This window comes from Equus asinus, chromosome 3 (genome assembly GCF_041296235.1).
Source record: "Equus asinus isolate D_3611 breed Donkey chromosome 3, EquAss-T2T_v2, whole genome shotgun sequence".
Lineage (NCBI taxonomy): Eukaryota > Metazoa > Chordata > Mammalia > Perissodactyla > Equidae > Equus > Equus asinus.
The window spans coordinates 33,148,180-33,173,662 of NC_091792.1; the positions used below are offsets into that span (position 1 = coordinate 33,148,180).

Sequence of the window (25,483 nt, forward strand, 5' to 3'; positions counted from 1 at the left end):
TGTCCCTGAGAAAGCTGAGTCTTACGTTGACCAGTCTTTTTAGTTTAGTAAGAACAAATTTTAGCTCTTTTCTCAAATGCAGATTTGAATGATGGGAAAGCTTAAGAATCTTTGGCTTCAGAGAGGAAGAAATAGCTTTAAGCAGAAAAAGAAAAGCAGAACCTGAGAGAGTTTGAACACTGAAATCAAATCTCTGGTTTTATAATCGGGCCCACATTAAAGTAGCAACTTCCAGAATCAAGCTCCATTTTCAGATCATAGGATTTTATGTTCTTATTCAAGAATTTTGAAACTTTATTAATTTGCTTAGACTATTGATAGGCAATCCGATGTTTCTCATTTTCTTTTTAAAATAAAGAACCTTGGATCAGACTGAAAAGAGATAAAATATTTTCTCAATTTTAATCCTCACTTAAGATAAATATCCAGAGCAAATGCTATTTACTTTATTCTTTATTTTTATAGAAGAAATAAAGAATAAGTATGATATATTTATGAGGAGTTTCTGAATGTAAAAGTTGACTTATGGTTAAAAAAAAAGAGGTAATTACATCATTTCTTTTTGTTGTAGTAATGTTAAAGAATTAACAAAAGATTAGTGTGGTTACAATGGTTGGTCTTTGGAAATTAAATTTAAGATTATAGTTAAATAATGGAATTTAAAGCATGTAATAAATTATACCACCTACTTCCACATATGTGGGTATTATCTAGTTTGTGGACCAGAGTAAAGTATACTTATGACGTACTATGTGGTAATGACTTAGATTAGGAGTTGACAAACAACAGACCTAATCTGGCCCACTGCTTGTTTTTATAAATAAAGTTTTATTGGAACACAGCCATGTCATTTGTTTACATATTATCTGTGGCTACTTTTGTGCTACAACAGTGGAGTTGAGTAGTTGCCATAGAGAGACTGTATGGCCCACAAAGCCTTAAATATTTACTATCTGGCCCATTAAAAAAAAGTTGACCCCAAATTTAGACGGTCAGTTAGTTATTCTCAATACATTCCCCTCTGAAAAATTATGTCACTTTAAATCTTTGAAGACACTGGACTGTCACTTACACAATGATATTTTAACAAAATTAGGAATATCTTGAAAAAAGCATGCTTCTCTATTTGCACATTTTAGTCCTGTCTAAAAGAATCCTAATGTTTTTTATGGCTTACATTTCCTAGGACTTTGAATTTTTTAAGACATTGTTACAAAGAACAATTTTTGAGAGTTCCTTACATGAGCCTAGTAAAAAGAAAGTGGTATAGGTGCTTTTGATTGCATTCTACAACTTTCTACTCTAAATGACTTAGGTAGGATTTCCATTAGTCACTGGCACACCTGGATTTTATACATATCTCAAATCCCCATTGTCTTGACACCTTGGATAGACTGCTGCTGTCTACCACCCACAGTGCAACATTGTCTGTATGTAACCACCGCCTTCTGCACTATACAAAATAGCCCAAGAACACTCCTTATGGAGTACATCCTTTACTGTATCACTAACCACCTTACACTGCCATCGTCTCTCCATGTGGGCCATAAGGTCCTGTCCTGGAGGACAAGGACCAAACTGTCATCATCTCCCTGCAATCCAGCCTTTGGCACCATTTGCTATACAAAACTGATATTTTCACCATTTACTATACAAAACTGATATTTTCATCTAAAAGTGTACTTATAGAATTTTCCTCCTCTGCCCATGCCCAGCAGTTGAAATAGGTATTAAAGGTGACCATGTAACTTATCATCCAAACTGGGATATTTTTGAGAGGGAAAGAAGAGTCTATAAATAGTTTTACTAGAACATAGACCAGACCTGTGTCCAGACAAACTAGGACACACGGTCACCCTAAGTTTTATAAATTTTGAAGTTACAAGATGTTCTTGACCATATACCATGTCTGATCATTAACCAACTCTTTATCATAAAATAGACATAAAAATAACCTTGATGATGACAACAAGATGACTAAAAACAAAAATGTTTTAAAAATTGAGGGAGTGTCAGTTAACTTAAGCTGCGTGTTTTGTGCGTGATCCAAGCAGCATGATGACCAAGCCTCCTCCTTTTGCTCTCCTACTTCCATAGCACCTTCTCCTCCTTTCAGTCATCGAGAAAAGCAGGTGGCTGTGACTAGAGACAATTGCCAATAGAAGAAGGAAAAAAAAAACAAGAGTAAGAAGGGTGCTGATCTATGGTTGTATCAGGATTAGGAAGTAAGAGTTTGCATGAGCCATCTTGTTTCAGTTTTCTTCCTTTTTAATCAGTATTTTCTAAAGAAAAAGCATAATCAAGCCTGCATCGATCTTGCAATAAGCTTCACTTATACAGTAAAACTTGAGCACATGTTAAATTATGCAGTTCACTATATTATGCCAGGACTTTCCAGTCCACCCAGAGTTTCCAGTAAAGTTCTGTTTGACCTTTGTATAAAAGACCACCTTTACTAGGTGACTTATTTTTGCTGCCCTCTTGGGTGGTCGAATGAGGCCGATTTCCCTGCTGAACAACATACAACCTTCTTTTTGCCAACTGAACATTACACTGGGATGTGGCTTGGAGGAACAGTTTCTCAATACTATAAACAACGGCTTTCTTGGAACAGCTTGTTGCTGAAGCATAAAGAGAGGTTACTCGGTTTCGCCTTGAGTAGCATATGAATTGGTTAAGGAAGTAAGTGTGGCTGACCCACCAAATTACAGAGGCCATAATATAATTAAGTTCAGTATCCTCCCTGGAGGCTCTAAGAAGTATTATTATGACACCAAACTTAAAGCAAAGGAATTTTTTAAGAGCCAGGAAATTAGTGAGAAGCAGTCTTTGGGGAAATGTTACACAGTTAAAAAAAATCAGTAGAAACAGCATAAAAGTTGTTCAAGGAAAAAGCTGGTTATAATATGATATTTTGTTATCTGTGATCCTGAGTATATTAAGTCATTATCTTTCAAAAGAGTCTGGTGTCTTGGGATTAAAGATGCTTTTGGAGTTAGGATGGGGAAGAAATGGAAGATCAGAGATGTATCTGAAATACTCAAAACATAAGGAAAAATAAGAAATGTTCCTAAAAGAAATTATTGGGAAGACATTTGCTCTCTGCTTACCCAAGTTAAATTGTACTTAAAAATAAAACTTCTAATAACAACTTAATAAGTTACAGACTTAGTATAGACTATTAAAAGGCTATTAAAGACATAAATGAATGAGTGGAAAGAAGGGGACGAGGGAATGAGAATGTACAGCTATTTACTGGCTCTCCATAGGCCATAGCATCCTCAGCAAAGCAGCTTGTGTTGTTGTCAGAGCTTCCTAATAAGACTTTAGACTGGCCTCAACAGTCACAGGGACAAAACATTTCTCCAAATATGTATGAAAGCATAAACACTGAAAAGAAATATGATGAGTCTGGATTTCTTTCCAAATTATTGCAGTTCACGGCATTGCTCTTTATCTCTTATGCTCCATGACAGATTGGCTTAAAATAAATGATCAAGTCTTCAGGGCAAGGGTGATTTCTTCTTTGATAATGTCGTACAGCTTTGTCACTCTATGGAATTGTTATATTCAAGCAGTCCTCATAGTATTCATTGGTTACAACTGAATAATGTAGCAGGTAATCCTACTTATGTCTGTCTATCCATGCAATAACTCCTCCAATATTCTAATAATGTTCTCTTCATGCGTCCTGCCCAGGCTACGTTGCAATAAACAATGCTTTCATGTAAGTAGAGTGCTTTAGGGTCGAGGAGAAGGACTTCCACTCCATGTCAAATATGACCCCACAGATGATGCCCGTCAAACAAATCAAGGGGCTGAATGTAGGATCTGGCAAATCCATCTCTTATACAGCCCATCTTCTACATACCTTTGGTATATAATAGACCTGAATGCATTAACTATAAACTAGTATAAAACTTAATGCTGCGTTCCTGCTTCATTTCTACATGCTTTGCAGAGGATATTTCAGTCTCCTACAAGTAGGAACCAAGAAAGTTTATTAGATATGCTCAAGGTTCAGTGAGCCTTCCATGAAGAAGGGGAAGCAGGACCCTTCAATCCTTTGGTTCTATGTGGATTGCCCTAAATCGAGCAGTTGCTTTGGTGTCTCCCTTTCTCACACAATCAATGGTGTCATCCCCCCACCACAAAGCCATGAAAATGATTGGTCTAGTGACTGCTCTAGATGTTCCAGATGCCTAGTAACTTTTTGGAATCTTTTTGCTACTGGCCTATAGGCCATTTCAGTGTTACCAAAGCTAAATTTGATACCTTACAATCTATTTGCATCCATCTCTTAATTTAATAGAGAAGGGGATACATCTTTTTGAAGTTGCACTCTGTTTCAGAAACTTTATAAAATACACCCCAACTTAATCCTTACAATAGTCCTATGCTTTGAGTAGTATTGTTCCTTTTTGTAGATGAGAAAACTCACATTCGGAAAAGTTAAGTAATCTTCCGAATGATCTATATCTAGTAACTGGCGGACCTAGGATTCAAATTTCTGTCTATCTGACTCTAGTAATCATGCAGATCATCCAATAACCATCCAAAATCCAACCTGTGAATATTTGAATAAATTTTGCTCAAGAATCAGCACTGATTTCCAACTCTGTTGTCTTCCCTGAGCATAACATAAGAAACTAACGCAAAGTTAGACTCATCATGTTCCTGCTCCAGTCAGCCTCTGTTCTCAAGTATGGGTCAACCTTGGAACAGCTTGTTGAAGCAGAATAAGAAGTTATGCTAGATTTGGCCTTGAGCAGTATGAATTGTAAAGGAAGTTAAATGTGGCTTGCTAGAAGAGCCCCAGTTTGATACTGGTACTGGTTGACAGAGTGTCCTTTTGTAGAATTAATTGGAGATTCTTTTTGTGAAGTCCCAGGCAGTCAACAGGCGAAAATGCATTATTCAGGCAAGTCTTGGGGAAGAGGCTCACCAGTGGTGAGATAAGCCTTTCCCTATCCTGGATGAGTGGGAAGTTTGATTTTTCTGCCAAAATAAGTTGGGAGTCTAAATATTAGAACTTACAGAGAAGGGTTATGCCCTTCTAAGGTATTTGAAGACCGCTAAGTCCCTTTTGTTCTTTAGTTTTCCCAAAAAGACACACTTTATACTCCAAAAGACACATGTCACAGGGAGCATGTTAAATGTCAAAGAAACTATATAAAATGGTAGACATTAATTAACTCTGCCAGATGAAACAGTTGCAAAATGGGATAAATGAGGAAATGCATCTAAGAAGTTATGTATAAGAATGGAAGGGTTGAGAACTCATTCTCATACACATGAAACTTCTCAAATTCTCCTGTGTCTCCTATTCTGCGTAAGTTGTAATTACTTGTAAATTGGATGTGGATAAAGTTCATACTCGTTTTATGGGTTTAAAGTGGGAGGACCAAAAACTGTAACTATAAATGTCACTGGAGCATTCATTTCTCCAGCAAGTTTGGTGTGTTATAAATGTCATCTAGGGCTTGTGCCATACCAGTAGACAGCTATCATTTGGGAGCTGGTTTTAGATACTTAACGCATTTTATTGGCAGATAAATACCTTCCAAAGAGTTTGGGTTGCAAAAATGGAAAAAATCTCATAAATTGGTGGATTAGGTCATACAATTGTCCCAGTCCGTAGTGTTTAAGCTACACCTGCACACGCGCAACTTACAAAGATAGTTTGACTTCAGAGAGCTTTTATTAATGTATTTTATTTCTCCCAGAAGGTGTTCTTTATAACAAACAGGAAATCTCACTAAATATAACCCAAAGTTTAAGCAATGGAAAGGCACATAGATGATGTCGTACATTATAAATATTTTTTGTACTTGCTAGTTCATTTCTAAGGAAATTATGAGAATGACATCATAATGATGACTGACTTTTATTAGTGTTTTTGCTCTGAAGCTCTAGACAAGTAGTTAGGAAGAAAAACAAATTGTCCAGTGTTATCCCTTAATATTTTACCTGATGTTTTCTAGTGACATTAATCCTAGGAAGTAATTCTAGGACTACTGTATTATCATTAGTTCTCTTTTACACATTTATCATGAAAAACAAGATGATAGTAAAGCAGAAAATTTCTCAGAACTCATAATGGGAAATAATTACCTTTTATTTTTGTCTGAATTATTGTTCAATTAGTCTACAACTCAAACAACAATTTTAGACTAATATTTTATGGATTATTCTTTGCTATCAGAGATAGGCTTTTCGTAACTCTTTATTGTATATTTTAGCAACATGCTCCTTTTTTTACTAATACCAAGTGCAAGTCATTAACATTCTATTTGTACTGAAGCTTTACTCTAGTACTTTTTCTAGATAAATCCTTTTAAATGACTTTTTGATAAAATTGAGCCTTAGAAGAGCATAGAGTAAAGATATACATAACACATGAGATGGAGCTATAGGTCTTATAGTCTTTTGTTCATACTCCTAAGTATTTGAGTGCCTATTAAGTGTCAGCCATTGGGCTGAGTGCTGATACAGTCGAAGAATAATAAGACTTGATTTCCATTCAAGATTTCTTCTTTATGGGGTAGGGAGGCTGGTAGGTACAAACAACACAAAATGATGTGGTAGTGGTATAGTGTCCTAGCAATGTATAGAAAGTGCTAGGAAGAAAAGAGAGGCAGGGTAAACTCTAGAGTCAGAGAAGACTTGGCAGAAGAGCTGGAGCTGGGTCTTAAAAGATCAGTAAGTTCTTCCAGAGCAACTGGATGGGGATGGCCTTCCAAGCAGAAGGAATAACCAAGTACAAAGGCATCAGGATGTGAAAGCCCAGGGAACATCGAAGTTGACTGGCTGAAATGACAAGAACCTGAGATAGAATGGCAGAAGTTGAGGCTGGAGAAAAGGGTTAGGGCTGTCTTGTGAAAGGTCTTGTGTTCCCTGTTAAAACATTTGGACTTATTTTTTAGGTGATGAAAGTCGGTTTTGTTTTGTTATTGTTTTAAGGAGGTAAAGTAAAATGATCCAATTTGTTTTTTATAAACCTGTGTGAAGGAAGTGGGGTCAGGCTCTTATCATGAGACACAGTCAGTAGAAACAAAAAAACTCTCATAGCCAAAGAAGAAAAATGAGCTGTGCTTTATCCTCTCCATGGTTTTCTTACCTCAATTTAGATTTATATCAGGAAATTACTTGATTCAAAGAAAACTTAGCTTTATCTGTGTTTTAACCAGCTCAACAGCGATGGATGGATGCCAAAGTCACTCCAGCATTAATAAGGGCAGCTCTGTCTCAGGCCATTTCCTGCTTCTAGACTGTCCTAGAATGACGTGTGGTATTATACAAAATAATATTCATTGTATATTTGAGAGTTCTACACAGAATTGCACATGTATCTGTGATAGTCCTCTCTTTATCATACAATGGAAAAACTGCCAATTTTCAGTAAAAGAAATAACTTCCTTTATCATTTTTACAGTGATAAAAATGTGGGTTTCCAGATACCTGGATTTCTAATATTCACACCAACATAACCTTACATTTTTGTCATGGTGTAAGGAAAAACTCCTTTAAAAACTTGATATCATGCCTATTAATTTTGATAGGTAAAACTCACATTTCCTGAGTCCCTGATTCCCACTATCCAGGCTTATAGGTGTAACATAAAAGGCAATATATTTTGTATGTGGAAATATTTAAGAAAGACAGAACAAGGCAGTCTGTTGAGATTGCTGACATTTGTGTCCATAATTTGGCTGATGAACTGCTATTTCTGGAATTTGGGGATTTTTCCTCCCCAAAGCCCCAGTACATATATAGTTGTATATTCTAGTTGTAAGTCCTTCTAGTTCTTCTATGTGAGCCGCTGCCACAGCATGGCTACTGACAGATGAGTGGTGTGATTCTGTGCCCAGGAACCAAACCTAGGCTGCCAAAGTGGAGAGCACCAAAGTTTAACCACTAGGCCATCAGGGCTGGCTCTGGAATTTTGCTTTTTTAACCATATGAGGATTCTTGAAATATCTAGTAGTTTTTGCTAATGGGTTTTTCTATTTTCTTTTTTAAATATTCACACATCATGTATAAATATAAACATAAGCATCTTTATTTATATAATTAAATGTCTTTGTAAATTTAGATTTCATATATAAGAAGCCCTTCGTAAATTGGTTCCTTTATTTGATTTCAAATAATTACAAATATACAGTAAAACAAGCAGCTTTCCTGCAAATGTCCCACATGAGAAAACCAAGTGCCATCAGCAATGCCCCTTCCAAGGCCCCACCCATAAGTTACTTTGTCACACATGCCATCAAATGAGAGAAAAATCAAACATTTTCTCCAATTATAGTTTTCCACTTGAAAACATCAAAATGGAAAAAAAAGTTTTCCCTTTCAAAATGAAAAAATTATAAGTGCTTAGGAGGAATAATTGAATTATCATTTCTTTTAGAGCTGACGTTATGCATTTCAAGAGTGACATCTTGGTTTGGGGTTACAGCTCTGATAGAATAATCAATGAATGAATAAATGGTTATTCGTTTCTGGATATAATTTAAACTCTGGATCCTTCCTTATATGTAAGGACAGCACCCATGTTGCCTACTATCATCTACATGAACTAGAAGGCCATCCCTCCACCTCCTGCCATGAAGAAGAAAAGAGCAGCAAATATGGGCCAGCTGAGTACTAGTGACTTTAAATTTTTATTTTGTGTATTTTTCATTAGAAAAGAAGCCTTATGAAGTAGAAGTTATAGTTCATTTCCAAAAAAAAAAAAACTGAAGCTCAAGGGTGCTAAATTACTTCCCCAAAGTCAAACGGCATGTAAGTCACACAGCAAGGATTCAAACCCAGTTCTTATATTAAAGAACCCACATTTGGTTCCACTCTATGAACGTGCGCCCTCAGATACCTAAAACTCTCCACCATCAGAGAGCAGGAATGGGAGAGCGTACGTACTTTTTTACTCTTCCCTTACGTTTCTCTTTTCCCAAAGAATCATACTCAATATTAAGAAAGTGTCTCTCTGGGAGATGCTAGTCTTTCTTTCCTTGGCATTTTCTTCCTTCTCACTCTCTGGTCTCGTGAAGTCTCAGCTTGAAGGTACATCATCAGAGAGGCCTTCCCTGACCCCCTGGTCCAAATGAGACTCCCTCAAACATGCTTTCCCGTAGCACTTGATTTTTTTCTCGTATAGTTGTCTCCAGAATTTAATCACATATTTATTTGGAGCCTTATTTGTGTAAAGTCTCTTTCCCCAACTAGAATACAATAGTCCTGTCCATGGCATATAGTCCTAATGGCTAACTTTTATTGAGCACCAACCGTGTGTTGGGGCCTGTTCTACGCTCTGTCCATTAACTATCTCACAACAACCTATGAGATAAGAAATGTCCTTGTTTTGGAGGTGACAAAATTGAAACACAAGAGAGGCTAAGTAACTTTCCCACGACAAAAAGCTAACAAGTCGAGGAGCCAAGTTGCAAACCTAGGCATTCTAAACCCCTGAGCCCATACTCTTGAACACGACTGAACAGGAGTTCGATGTACGATGACACAAAAGCAACTGGCTTACCATACTCACCCCCTGATGACTGAGTGGAGTGCTAGAATCTGAGATGGAGAGCTGTGCAGTGAGCGAGGACAAATGGTAATGACATTATAGATGATGAAGAGAGTGGGTGCTGGCAGTCAGGAAGTGGAACCTTTATAAACACTTCATTTGCCCTTTGGTGTAGAACCAGGAACTTGTCTTTGCAGGGTGCTTCTGTGGAATTAAAATGAGAAGCATTAATTTGCCTTGAGTTTTGTCCAAATTGCTACATATGTTGAATTATGAACATATTAGAAAACTCTGGTCTGTCTTTCACTGTTTGGCTCTTCCCTCAGTTAACTAAAACCAGAATCTCATGTAATGTCAATATCAAAAGTTCCTCCAAATTCTGTCTTTTGGTCCAAACTCTCTAGATATTTAAAGTAAATTTTGCATTATGTTAAACATTATAGGGAATAGAGCTTCCTTGGCATTGAAAACCCTCCTGTTGGTGAAACTTCCATGGAAAAGGTGAACAGCCAGATATTGGCCCTCTTAAAATAAATCTTCATGTATTTAAAGCAAGTTACTTGTACTAAGATTTTTTTCTTTTTCAAATGTAAGAAATCCATACCCTCCCTTTGGTCTTTCTTTATAAATCCTATTCTGATTTTATAATTACTTTCCTATTTTTCATCTGGACTTCAGATTTTTCAGATATCTATAATATATAGTTCCCACACGTACTTCATCTGAATGGAATAGTACCATATTGTCCTGATTATAGAAAACATGAAACTGAAAAAATTTATATTTTATACTCTTACATAATTTAATGTTAAAGATTCACTTTTTCAGAAATATATATTAATTGCTTTTATTCAGAATTAGTATAAATATATAGCATATCTAATATTGAAAAAGAGTTGCTTAAGTTATCTGAGGCATAGAAATTTTTGTTTTCTAAATGTTGATTTGTAACCACTATTTTAGAATAAGAATGATTTTTTTAGTGTAAATATGAGTGCTTAGATTGGCCATTTCTTAGTCTTTTAGTATTGCTGTGTTGCTAGAATTCTGCATTTGATCATTTTGTAAAATAGTGATTAATGAAAATATTAAAGATTCAAAGAATTTGATTTTGCTATTTTGGTAAATTGCAAGTTTAATTGACGTATAAATCATGTAAATACAAACTCTAGTCAGAAGATAATTTTAAAAGTACCATAATTTTTATATGACCTTGAAGTTCCAGCAGTCTATTGCATAACTTTTCAAGAGAAGTCACATAGAGGAAACCTCATATTTTCTTAAATTTATTAGTGCTTCTTGGTGGTCTAAACTGTTGGGGTTTTTTTTCAAGGTTTCTTTTCAAAGCAGTAATCTTACTTAATTGTTTAATGTTTGTTCTCATGTAAGTCAATTTGAGTTCTTTTTCAGAGTAACAATAGGAAATACATAATGACAAAGAGCAATGAAACCTAACTAGGAAACTCAAGTATACTAGTGTTATATTTCTATATAATGATGTGGAGATAATGCTTTTAGCTGCATGACCACCATATTAGCCACACATCATAAAAAACAAACTTTATAAAAGCAAGAGGTCAAATTCATTATAAACAATTTTGTACCCTTTGCTATAGCTAAGCATTTATCTTTAATATTGTGATTTTCCTTTCATTGAAAGGACCCTGAATCTCCCATTTTCTGACAGGAGAAAGAAGATTTTTCAAACTCCAAAGGTATAAATCAAATGAGACCATCAAGGAAATATGCTTTATATTCCTGGGTTTAATGTTTAAAACAAAATGGTTAGTCTTTTTGCTTCAGAGATTTTAGCTTCAAAGATGGTAAACAAAATCATATGAGTCCATTTTCTCTCGTTAGTTTTCAATATAAAAATTTAATATTACTAATAATTTCATTAAAAGTTTTACTTTTATTATAAAAATTAATAGTCCTTATGCTTGTAAGATCTTTTTAAAAAAACTGTGAAAAAATTATTTTTCTTTATTACAGACCAAGTTATTCTAAGAAAGATATTTCCAAGTTGTAAGATAATAGAAGGACATCTTCTTACTCATTAAGTAAAATAAATTTGGGATTTGAAGAAGTTAATGTGTCTTCTAAATTGTCTTCCTTGTTCTAAAGGAATTATTTTCTTTTCTAACAAGGTTTGCCCAATATTTATCAATTTAATTATTTTTTTTAAATATTTATACTTTAAGAATGGTCCTAAGAAGGAAGTCCTTGAGGGAGTAAGAGGAAGAAAAATTGAAACTTTCAAAACATAAACAAATCTTTCCTTTATTCTTTAGCATCATCAAATCGTTGGGGGTATGTATATTTTTAATGGATGTGCATATTCTTATGTACTCCTTGAATAATCTTATATTCTTCCTTAGTTTATAATTGGAGATCCAAATTTGAATCTAAATTCAGTCTCTTTTTTATTTATGTATATGTGTTATATTAGTCAATATTGCTCTGAAGTAATTTTCACAGCTGTTTGACAATATCAAGAATGCACATTTTTCTATCATAGATCTTAAAGTGAATTTTTTTTTTTTGAGCAAGATTAGTCCTGAATTAACATCCACTGCCAATCCTCCTCTTTTTGCTGAGGGAAATTGGCCCTGAGCTAACATCCGTGCCCATCTTCCTCTGCTTTATATGTGGTACACCTGCCACAGCATTGCCTGATAAACATAGCATAGGTCCGCGCCGGGATCTGAAGCAGTGAACTCTGGGCCGCTGAAGCGGAACGCACGAGCTTAACTGCTATGCCACCAGGCTGGCCCCTTGGAAATGCATTTTTATATGCAGTTTGGTTTTGGTGGGGAGGAAATATCATTGTGATTTGCCATCAGTATTATCAGAGAACACACAAATGTTGGGGTCAATTTGTTTCTCCTGCCCCTTTTCTTTGTTTACTAAAGAAATTACTTTATGGTTAACTTTAGAGTATACGAACACTATATATATTTTTTAACTGAAAAAAACAAACAAGTAATATTCCTGGGGTGGCCAAGTATGCAGTTTCAACTCTAGAATAAAGATTCAGGTTACCTCCAGTTTTGCAAATCATTCATGAATAAGGCACTAGTAACACCACGAATCTGAATCTCCTGAAGAGATATAGACAGAGCTTTATCAAAACTATGTGCTGAGCCTAGTGCTAAATATAAGTATAAATGTGCCTTTCTCATGCCTGCAATTTTCTGAAGTCCAAAAGTTCTTTGGATGGTAGGCAGCAAGCTAATACTTCCTCTGCATAATTTAAATGCATTCCTCATCTGATGAAAATGTAGGGCTACACATTCTCTACTTCAAAATCACATTCCCTTCCAAAATCTTACTATTTTATGGGTCAATTGAATTTGAGGATGGGTCTACCTCTCTATCCAGTGTAATAGCCATATCTTCACTTCAAATATCACGCTGGAATTTATAGTGGTTCTGCAGTCATTGCCTTCTTTGATTATCTGAGCAAGCATACCAGGGGAAGAAAGATACTTACCAAGGAGTTTTCATTTGCCCCTTTCCCCCCATTTAATAACCCAGTAAACTCCTTGAAAGGATTGTTGAGTGTTCTGCTCCATCTTTTGATGGTGTGCTAATTTTTATGTATTATGATTCATCTAAGAATCCAGTAAGAAATACCTCTTTCCTCCTGTTTAATTATTTTTTTTAATTATTTTAAACCCCTGCTTAATGTGCAAACAGATTTGGGTGCTTCGCATTGAAAGGAATAGGTATGATAAAATTTTAAAGCAGAGAAAAAAGGAAAGAGCACAATAATAATGGAGGGAGGGAATAAAAGAAGTGTGAAAGAGAATAGCAACATCTTGCGGCGGTGGTCTTGGGCTCGTGAGAGCTAATTGTGCTGGTCTCTTCACGCGTCACAATCAATGGCATCAAGTTGCCGGTCTGAAATCGGCCATGGTGAGAGTATTTACACCACAGAAATGTACACAAACCAGGAATTTTTTTTCCAGATATATAGTTGGTTTATCAGCACATTGCCCTAAAACTTAAATTAACCTTTGTATTAAATTACTGAGATATAATCTTCGTTTTATTCCCTGTAGAGGTTTGGAAACCTAAGTCAGACGGTTTCAACCCTGCCTCAGTCCATGAGCGATGGGTGCTGATGAAGGAAGACAGTCTATTCTGCTGGTTCATTTCTTCATTAGGAGATACTTGGTGAGGCAGTGAAATAGAATAGATTACATTATTTGTCCTCCAGTCACAGACACTCTACTTTGCCACTTCTGGTTGTTCATTTTGGGCAAGTTACTCAAATCCCCTATGCCTCTATGTCCTTATCTAGAAAATAAGGATAATAATAAAATAGTATTAAACTCTAGAGTTGCTACAAAGTTTAAACAAGATAATGCTTGCAAATTACTTCACATAGTCTGTGGCACGTGGTAGGAGCTCAATACGTGTTCTCTTTTATGACAAGGCTGCCCCCATAGATGAGACTCTTTATAAGACACCAGAAGTACCAATATGAGATCCCTGCCTTCAAGAGGCTTACAGTCTCGTGGAGAATTGGTAGTTCCTAATTTATATCCCTGACATTCTGCTGCATCTCACAACATAGCTGCCCGACATTTTACCCTTCTGCATTTTACAGATCAGTCTAGAAATGTGTACTTTTAGAAATTTAAGGTCCAACAAGTGTTAAACCTGGAGATTGTAGTAAAACAGCCTAATGAAGTTACAAAGCTTTTTTAATTGTCATTTTTATTCATTTTTAATTTCCATGAATATTCTCATAGTTTTCATCAAACCTTTCTTTTCACGTAGCCTAAACACGTAGCAAAATTTGCTTTCTCTAAGTGTTGTCAACATTTCTATAAATTTTCTTGCTTCAAAAAAGTGTTTAGTACTAGGATTTTGTTTTTGAGGAGAGTTTATACTTTTTGTAGATTTATTATTTTGTTACTTTATTATTTCAACTAGATGTTTCACACAGTTTAATTTTATTGAAGAGTTTTGTCTTCTAGAGAAGATGTTTTGGAGAAGTGGACTTTAGAACATCACACATATTATTACCATTTGACACGTATTGAGCCAAACAGTGCCTAGTGTTCAAGCCGTTCTCTGATACCATATTGGATTCCATGGGCAGCTACATGTATTAAAGACTCTATAGCAGCTAACTGCTACCTGGACAAGGCAAAAGGTATAAATCAACCCACTATCTATTATGCCGTTCTGTATCCAATATCACACTTTAAACAGGTAAAAAGCCTAGGGAAAAATATAAATATGAAATTTAATTCCATATGACAAATATAAATTTTATATAAAATAAATCATATACATACATACATAAAATATTGTGACCAAAATAATTTTTAAGTATCTAACTGAGTATTTATCTACATTTTTCCCCATAGGTGTGAGATGTCAAAAGAACATTAATTATATGTGGAATAAGAAGCAGCTGGGAAGCTGGGAATTCTAGAAAATAATCACTTCTAGTATCTTCCCTCTGTGTAGATCATAACTTAAACCCAGTGTGACTGATTTGTTTATGTTTGAAAAGAGTGGGGAAAAGAATTGTTGAAGAAAGCTAGCATGACTTTCAGGTAGCTGGTCTCCACCCAGAATAGCTTTCATTGTCCCACTTGTACTTTTCTAGTCTGTCCTTGCATTTGCTACTTTCTGAAGATAAAGTGTACCATGCTAAACATAGATTTGACATAAACCAATTGCTATGTACCAGAAATTCTATACCTCATGAGACACTTCCTGAACATTCTGAATTGCTGGGTATCTTCTAGCAGCTCTCCAGCTTCCTTCGTAGCAGGACAGATTTCTCTATCAGAGGAGTGTGGTGGAGGTGAGCTTGGGTCCTGCTAGCATTTGAAAATTGCGTGTAATTTCTTAGAGAAGTGGAACAGCAGGTAAATACAATTAAGCCGAAATCAGGCCTGGAAGAGAGTTGCTGAGCCTCAGCATTCTGTTGTCAGAAGTCAGAGAATAATTGGATTAAGTTAAAGACTTATCTAAAAGAAAAGCCAAATCTGGAAAAATCAAGAAAATTTTAAAGAAAACAGGAGAATTAGTACTATAAGTGATAACTCCTCAGTATATTATGACTGGTTTCATTCTCAGAGAGCAGTTAACGTAAGAAAAGCCAAGAGAGAATAATAAAATGACACAAGATATTTTATAAAAATGTTAAATTGCAAAGTAAGATTTGTGTGAAAGACTACCAAATTATTCCAAGTGGTTTTTAACTTCAACTTCTTTGGTAGAGTTGATCATGATCTCCTTCAACCTAGAAAAGAGGATGAGCTGAGGAACTTCTCGGGTTTTTTTATGGAGTGTTTTCTGACATGCAATAAGAGGATTTATTTCTCCTGCCACCCAGTTCTCCAGTACCAGCTAAGTGTCCAACAATTCAATTCAATTCTGACACTAACTATCCAGAGTTAGCCCAGACCCCGCAGATTAAGGACTCAGCCCCACAAAACTGCCTCCACTTCACACTTCACCTACAAATGGGGTGCCCTGGCTACCTGCATTTCTGCCCAGCTGACTACAAATTCAGAGGTTCCCGCAAGCCCCCCTCAGGCTCAATAGTTCGCTAGAATGACTTGCAGAACTCAGGAAAGTACTTTACTTAATATTTCTGTTTTATTATAAAGGCTACAACTCAGGAACAGCCAAATGGAAACATGGTATAGGGCAAGGTGTTGAGGGGGGAGGTGCTGGGGAAGGTGTGAGCTTCCATGTCCTCTCTGGGTGTGCCACCCTCCCAACACCTCCATGTGTTGACCAACCCAGAAGCTCTCTGGACCCCATTTTTTAGGATTTTTATGGAGGCTTCATTATATAGGCATGATTGACTAAATTCTTAGCCATTGGTGATTGAACTCAACCTCCAGTCCCTCTCCCCTCCCAGCAGGTTGGGGAGAGGGAGCTGAAAGTTCTAATTACATTTTTTGGTTCCTCTGGCTACCAGTCCCCATCCTGAAGCTATCTAGGGGCCCACCAAGAGTCACCTCATTAGCATAAACTCCAGTAAGGTTGACGGGTCATTATGAATAACAAGAGACATGCTCATCATTCAGGAAATCCCAAAGGTTTTAAGAGTCCTGTGCCAGGAACTGGAACAAAGACCACATATATTTTTCATTATATCACAGAACCAAATTATGCAACGCCTCGAATAAGCTTCCTCAGTATCCTCGGGGGATTGACTCCTCTTCTGAGACCAAATTAGATTTTTGGAACTAGCGAAAAACAATGCTTCTCAACTTTTCCAGGATTTATGAAGAAATTAATACTCTACAGTGTGTTTCAAAACTTATGACCAAAGCAAAGTAATACAGTTTTAGCGAGCTTAAAATCCTCCAGTTAGTAGAACTAACATTTAGCTAACATTTAACTTGACTTCTTTGCATACTGTGATTAACACAGGAGCTTCCTTCTTGATTGAGTTTATATATGAAGGTGTCACATGCCCACGTGTTATCAGATGGTTTCCTCCTCCTTGATTCTGAAAGATGCTTTCACTTCCTTCTGTTGAGTGTGTTCTGTTGAGAGTGTTAGTTATTTTTTCAGTACTGACAGCTCATAGAGAATGCTTACTGTGGCAGAGCTTTCCTTAGGTATCTCCTTGTAAACCTACAGATGAACTACACTAGTCTCTTTTTTCAGTGTGCTCACTATAGGTCATGGCCAAGATGGCTCAAGTCATAAATGCTTTGGATCCTTTTTGAAAAACACATGAAAATATCCATGTGGTAGGCAGAATAATGCCCCTCCCCAAAAGTTGTCCTCATCCTAATCTCCAGAATCTGTGAATATGTTGTGTTACCTTACATAGCAAAGGGAAATAAAGTTGCAATGGGATTAAGGTTGCTAAACAGCACATAGGGAGATTATCCTGAATGACCTGGATGGGCTCAATGTCATCACAAATTCTTAAAAGTGGGAGAGGGAGCAGAGGAGGTGAGAGATATGAGATGTGCTGTATGGTAAGGAATGACCCCACTGTTGCTAGCTTTGAAGATGGAGGAAGGAGAACACAAACCAAGGCATGCAGGTGGCTTCTAGAAGCTGGAAAAGCAAAGGAACTGGATTATCCCCTAGAGCCTTCAGAAATAGACACAGCCCTGCCAACACACTTATTTTAGCCCAATGAGACCCATGTTGGACTCTAGCCTACAGATTTTAAGATAACAGATTTGTATTGTTTCAAGCCACTGAGTTCGTGGTGATTTTTTACAGCATCAATAGAAAACTAATACAATCTGGGATTGTGTTTGAACTAACCATTCTAAAACAAACCTACTTCTCATTTCTGAACAGCGAAGCGAAAGGTTCCAGTCTAAGAGAAGCAAAGGTTTGCACAAGGAGGGGCCCTCATTGGTCTCCAGGTCCCCTTGTTCCTTTCCTGATGTGTGCCAGCAAAACGTAGACATGTGAATGACAATTAATAAAGGAAATGTGATGGCCTGCCTCATAAAAAAAGTATCTATTTGTTAGAGAATTAAAGATACCACCACTCTGTTCTTATGTTAATTCTTAGAAGCTCTTTAGTTATTATGAGAACAACAATTCTACTAGAAGTCTTCATTCATACCTGTGTGCTTGTGTCACGTACATAAAATAAATTAGAAGATGGTCTTACTGTTTCCAGAAACTCTGCCTAATTCTTCATGTAATTTAGTTTTCATATAACCAAGCTTTTTTTTTTCCTTACCAAGTTTGAGAGTGGAGAAACTTCAGGTGCTGATATACTAATTAGTCTTTGTGTCAGTTACACAGAACACATATTTGTTCTCTTTAATATGTGTTCTTTGAGCCATGGATGTCTCTAATAGTGTAGCATGGTTTAACCTCTCCAAAAATCAGCATCAAAAAGAATTACAGTGACTTAGAACAGTGCATTCACACACACAAAAAAAGAAATGGTGAGAATGAAACAACTGAAAATTGTACTTTGTTATCTGCTTCCATATATAAGCTCCTTGAGGGCAGAGATCGGTTCTCATTGATTATCTTATCCCTAGCGCCATAATAAATCCTTGACAAATGAATGTTAAATGCAAACTTTTTTCACAAGGCACTAACAAGGAATATCTTGAACTTAGCACTGCCTTGTTTAATTTATATTCATTGCCTTCTCAATGTCATAGGACTATTTTATAGACTACCAAACTTGAAGCCAGTCACTTGCCAAAAGGCCACTAAGAGAAACTGGAAAAATGAGAAACAGTGCTTCCAGTTCAGAGCTCCCCAGTCCTGTTTCCTGAACTATACAATTCAGCATGCCCTGAAAGAGATTCGGGCAAATTTTAAAGAGGTCATAAATCAGGAAAAATTAACTTTAACCACATTGAAAATATAGAGGAAGTGTTTTCTTTAAAGTAATATCACAATGAAAGACCATGCCCCACAATTTCTCTTAAAAAAGAAAAAATACTTTCTGTTATAATCATTTTGGGATTCGCTCTCTGTTTCAAACAGATACTTCATTCTCTTCAAAGATGAGGAATAGTCTTAGTCAATTGGCTAGACTTTTGATCTGTTCACTAGGGAAGACGTTATCCCAAAACTACAAGGCTAGATCTGATCTTGTACTTACGTCAAAGTCATCAATACTCTGGGGGTTTGTCTCTTTTCTGTTGACCCTGTGAGATTGCTCCTGAGAGCTGAATGATAGTTGAATGGCAGTTAACTACTTATTAAACATCCCTAAGAGGGTTTTGTGATTTACTCTGAAACTTGGGTCAATCTCAAGGTTCCAAAGTGTATAGGGACATTATTTTCAAATCATTCCACTCCTTGAGTTTGGGAAGTCATTTGTGCTTGGCGTGAGGCTGTCCGGAAGTTGATGTAGTACTGGGAGGGCGGAGCAAAGGGGAAGGGAGGGTCTCATGGTAGACTACGATGCTATGCTGGGGTGAGGCTTCAGTCAGTGAGCTTCACACAAGAATCGTAACCCAAATAGAGGAAACCCTAAAGTATTCTTTGTAAATTATTTGTTGCCGGGTTGGTTCTAGCAGTGATGTCCGTTCCCAGAAGTGCAACATGCACACAAAGCATTTAGTATTAATAATGAAGTACAAAGTATAATGTGAATATCTGGACAAATCACTGCTTTTCACATGGGCAAGGATAAACATTCTGGACATTGCTTAACAGTTTTCAAAAGTCTAATATTAGAAATCAGTGTCTTTTTGAAAGGTGTGGCTCCCTGCCGCACCAGTCTTCCATATGCCATCCTATTCATTTGGTTTTCTCCCTTTTTAGCCAGCTTGGCTGAACTAATCACTAGAGGTTCCTTCTCCCCAGATGCTCACTAGAAACAGTTCGATAGTTTGACATTTCTGGAAGGAATGCATGATTTTAATGCCATTAAACTACACATAATGAGGAAAAAGGAGAAGGAGGAGGAAGAAGAAGAGAGTCAGTAACATTGGCACAAGGGCTTTCTGCTGAGTCTGGGAAAGCTGGTCTGCTGGCCGGTCCTGCGTCCAGGCACCAGCCCTCAGGCTCTCAGGCTGAGGCAGTGTCCTGTGAAGACTATAATTGAAGCGACCATTGAGATCCTGGAGTCCTCAAATGTCTGATGGTGTTTCTGGTGCTGTAGCCTCTGACCCTGGTCCGAAGTTAAACCATCAATGCCCAATCAACATACTTTTCCATATAGATCTTGAAAAATGACCCAGATCTCTAAGATAGAGTTGCATTTGAGAAGTAAATCATGATTTGTCAGTAGCATACTTTAAATAGACAGCATAACTCTGAAGGCTAATCCAGGCAAAATGTGAGCCTAGCAGTACCTGAATCTCCTGACAGCATCAGCACATCCCTCCTTCGCAATCTCTGAACATTTAGGAGTCGTGTTCTACTATGTAATTTAAAAAACTACTTTCAAGACACTCCAGGATATTTATGTCACACGTTAAATTTTTTCATTAATATAGTTATGAAAGTGAGTATTTCTCTGAAAAGACTTTAGCATGATTAGTCATGTTTCTAAACCAACCAGAACACTTCTTTGCACCCGGAAGTTGACTTAAAAAATATGAAATCATATGTAATCATTAAACAAATGTGAATCCTATAACCTGAAAAATTCAGAATTACTGACATTTTTTAAATTGCTTTTTTGATTTATTTTTTTGCCATTCAGATGTCTCATTCTGGTTCCAGATTTGGCCATTTGATAAATGTCAGTGATGCCCCCGAATTCATTCATGCGCTAGGGGAATCTCTAAAGTCAGCAACTGCCTTCTGTCCCTTGTGGATTTGTTGAAATCTCTTTTCCTATCTGTCTTTCCACAGTGCATGAATTCTACATTAAAACTTACTGGTTTCAATAAGTTTTAAACCATGTTGCTATCCAATTCATATTGTGTTTCAGACGATTTGATTAAAAACTATAAAAGAACTACTTGCAGCAAAAGCTTCTCAGAGCGGAACACAAACACTCGTGAAGTGGGCATGTAGGACTTACCCCACACTCACAGCTTTGGAGGGAAATATATGCAGAAGAGGAATAAATCACAAACTGAGTCCCACCCCTAGGCCTCCTTACACGTGAGTCAAGGAGGTTTAAATGTGCAGTGGCCAGTCTTTCTACAGGCCAATCTTAGTTACGCATCTCAGCTTTCAGTGTCTCACAGGAAAGGGAGGAGGTCTTTGCTTAACGAAGATATAGAAAGAAAACCAGCACCATCGTCAGTATTAAAGTCAGCATAATAACATTGTCCAAAAAACAGACTCATTCATAAATCATAGTCATCGGAGCCTTGCCCTTCAGTGAGATCTCTCTTTTGATTAAAATTAAAATTAAGCATATTATATGCAAATGAGAAGGTTGACTTTTTTGATATTTGAATAATAATTTGGTAGTTCTGGGATATTTACATGCACTTTATTATTAATGCACTCTTAAAGTTTGGATGTTTCCACTTTGGATGGCATATATTTGAAAGCAGTTTTTCTCTAAGCCAGGAAACAAATTAAACAGTGCTTATTAAAAGTGAGTTTTTATGCCTAAAACTTTAAATTTGCAAATCCACGTAGAATACAAACTGTAAACAGTCCCATGCTTTGCTGGTAACACAGGCTATCCTGGGGCACAGAAGCGTGAGAGTGCATCCGTTATTGAGCATAACCTTGTGAAGAAGTTGCAGCATTAGAGATATTTTCCCTTCTCTAACACTTCTAAGGAGTAATTTAGAGCTTTTTGCTATCGGAGATGTTACAATGTTTAATGAAATAGCCTGTATAAGGTGTTGGACTAGGAGAAACTGCAACATTCAGTTTCTATATAACATTTTTCACCACTGTGGATAACTCGTCAGATTACAGAGGGGGTGATCACTGGTTTACTAGATTATGAACTTTGTCTCTGATCTAGATAATTTGGGGTACTTTGATTTCATTATAGAAGTTCCTAGACTACTTGTGGGATAAAACAAATGCTGCGACCATATTGAGTTTCATCAAGCTGAATTAGCAGAAAATAAAGATAAAATGCCTTTCTATTTAAGAACATGATGATGTTTTAATTGTTACAGCATTTGGCATGCCTAGTGTATACAATCCTTGACATTCGCATAATCACAAAAGAAAGTTGTTTGGGATTTTTCTTTTATTTCCTAGTTTCCCCTTTCCTCTCTAGTATTTCTCCCACCCCCGTCCCAGCCCTGGCTTTTAGCTCTCCTCGCATTTCTCCATCCTTTTACAAAGAAAACCTCTATGCAGGGAAGGGATACGTGTAAAAATACCTCATTTCTAAGTAGATGGGCCAAAGCTGCTTATTACCTCGCTGTGATGAGCAGACCACCACCGTTGTGACAACTGATGTAGATGCCTCCAGGGTAAAACAAAGGTTTACATATTACACAAGCAATTTAACTGTTTTCTAAACATATTGCCAAGACAGTGGGAGTTGGCAGCCCACACTGTGTTTTAGGTTTTAGAGGCTTGGATTAGAAGTGACTGCTGATTATGAACCTTTTTTTTTGTCTTCTATGAACTACAAGCAACCTAGTAACCCAGCAAAGAATTCTTCACAGCCCTTAAACTTGTCTTCCTAGCTTCCCAAGATTACATACACAAATCACTTGACAAAAGTGGTGCAAGGGTCTTGTGCATAGATAACCACGCAAGACAATTGTCTTGTTCTAACCCTTAAAGAGTTCCGCAAAGTGAAATGTTTTATAATCCTTTTTTGTGCAGTGGGCAAGGAAGAAAAGAAAAGAGTTTGGGCAAAGATTATCCAGAAGAAAGAAAGAGACTCTTTTGGGGTTCCAGTTGAAACACAATAAAGAACATAATTAACTTCACAATTCTTTGTGTTTTTCATTTGACTGCAGGGAGGAGATGAAAGAGGACTGCTAAGCCTTGCATTCCATCCCAATTACAAGAAAAATGGAAAGCTGTATGTGTCTTATACCACCAACCAAGAGCGGTGGGCTATCGGGCCTCATGACCACATTCTTAGAGTTGTGGAATACACAGTATCCAGGTATCACTAAAACGCATCGAGGCAGAAATATTTCTTAATCTTATTTTCTCATTATCTCTTCATAATTTTTTGTTTAGAAGTTACGAACAATAGCCATAAGGTAGCAATAATTAAATCATAATCTCCCTCTTGCTTAAAACCCAGTATGTTGTCTTTAAGGAAAATTGAGAAAAATGATAGTTTGGACACTTTTCCTTAATTGTCTTTCAACTCAAGTACTACTTCTGAAACTTAGAAAATAATGTAACTCTTAGGTCATTTTTATTTGCTCCATTTCAAGTGTATGTTTCTTTATTTACATGCCAGGTATACACTTCCCTGTTTGTGTACTATTTACTTTCTAATGGATAGACCTTACATCTTTAACAATCACAGTATTGTTTCCTCCCCCCATGTAGAAAAAATCCCCATCAAGTGGATCTGAGAACTGCCAGAGTCTTTCTTGAAGTGGCAGAACTCCACAGAAAGCATCTGGGGGGACAGCTGCTTTTTGGCCCTGATGGGTTTTTGTACATCATTCTCGGTGATGGGATGATCACACTGGATGATATGGAAGAAATGGATGGATTAAGGTAAAAGAAAAAAAATACCTTCCTCTTGATGTTAAAATGTTTTAAGTGCCAGGAAAAGGGTCAAAGTCAGTGAGTTTAAGAAGTCTTTGAATTATATCACCTTGGTTAAGTATTTAAGTTTTGTTATCAGTGTCTGCATTTATAAAATGCAGAGGAATTCAATAATATGCTGATATCATAGTTTTCAAAGTCATTATACCCAGATGTCCTAAAACAAGTTACTGCTGTGTGGTTTGCGCTCTGCACACAGCTATATACACAGCCCTGAGAACAAGCAGCACCTCGTGCTCCAGGCAGCCGCTGCTGTTCAGCTGCCCTGCGCATCCAGGCGGCCTTCAACACTCTGCATAATGGACTAACATGGTCCAGTGGAGCTTCTTGGGAGGCATAAAACATATGGATTGGCAAAAAATAAACAGGACAGATGCAAAAAGTAGCGCACCACTGATGCTGCAATCCTTGACCACCACCGAGCTGTGTCTTGGTGCTGTCACTTGTCTTAAGCCAAATGGCCCCGGTTCCATTTCCCACAATATGGAATTTGGAATTTGAATAACTTTGTCTTAAATGGGGGATGAGTCTTTTATCTATCGAGCAATCTCTTGTATTTAGTTTAGGTGAAATACATAACAAAAACAGAAAACACTTACATCGTCCTCCAATTTCTTAGTGATTTCACAGGGTCGGTGCTCCGGCTGGATGTGGACACAGACATGTGCAGTGTGCCGTATTCCATACCAAGAAGCAACCCGCACTTCAACAGCACCAGCCAGCCCCCGGAAGTGTTTGCCCACGGCCTTCACGATCCAGGCAGGTGAGAACACAAGCCTGTCGTCTTGCCTGCTATAAAGCCAGACTGGGATTCCGGAACTGGGAAAAGAAGGAGAGGACCAGGCACAGAGCAGCTAAGAGTGGTGTCCAAGATTGTGCCTCTAAAATCACACCAGCTCATCATCTGAGCACTCTTTCTCCTGTTATTAGTGTGTGAAGCATTTTGCGAAGGCAGATTAGACACAGAAAAGGACAAATTCCTGGAGAAAAATTGCCTTAAAGTTTTGGAAGGTTATTATTGGATAAATGCTGTTGGACTAGTGTAATGATTAAGACCTTAATTTTTCAAATTCAGAGAGATAATAAACCTTTTAATTTGTCTCCTTAAACCCCTCTAAATGATCATTTCCTTATATGTTAAGTGGAGGTGATTATAGCTACCTTGCAAGGATGCTGTAATGATTAAATACAAATCTGTAAGTAAAGCAAAAAATAGAGTGTCTGACACACCTGGGAGGTTTTAAATAAATTATAATTCTTATCACAGCTTCATTTAACATATGATGATACACTATCAATCTGTAAGGAGTTGAGCTAAATGTTTTTTCTCTTGGAAAAAATTACAAATACTAAAGGAATTCATCTTGACAGTTTACTATAATGAACCACAAAGAAAGGAACATTAAGAAGTATGTAGAGCAAGAAATTCTGGGTACACTTAAAAAATGCTTTGGAGTGCATAGCAATTCTGTGATGAAAGTTTCATCCAATCTGCAGTCTGTTATTCATACAAAGGGCTATCTGGCCACATTCATTCATTTACTAGCTTAGTTATTATTGCTATTTAATGTTTATTGAGTGTTCACTATGTGCAAGGTGGGTATTTCTCGAACTTTTATTTTTATAATCCCTCATGCCCTTCATCTCCCCTCCATCAAAGTCCAAGTCTACAGTTCATTTCCTTTTTGGCATCTCAGCAGATCTTAAAATCTGTGCGACAGGGAATACTTAAGGTGGGTTCAGGATGTGGAGGAAACTGTCACATTCCATTCCTATAGCTCAGAGCTCGAAGATACCAACACAAAGCAGCACTTTGAAGTTGAGCAGCCTCAGTCACCACAATCCCAC

General features: G+C 37.0%; 1 protein-coding gene across 3 annotated transcripts in view; it reads left to right on the forward strand.

The window, feature by feature from the left end:
* The window catches only part of HHIP (hedgehog interacting protein), an 85,802-nt gene that overhangs the window by 32,804 nt on the left and 27,515 nt on the right, over window positions 1-25,483 (forward strand). For all 3 annotated transcript variants that reach the window (XM_070504836.1, XM_014838113.3, XM_014838112.3), the window contains exons 5-7: window positions 22,861-23,012; window positions 23,411-23,584; window positions 24,255-24,398. In XM_070504836.1, coding sequence (XP_070360937.1) covers window positions 22,861-23,012; window positions 23,411-23,584; window positions 24,255-24,398 — 470 coding nt within the window. The remainder of the gene's footprint in view (window positions 1-22,860; window positions 23,013-23,410; window positions 23,585-24,254; window positions 24,399-25,483) is intronic.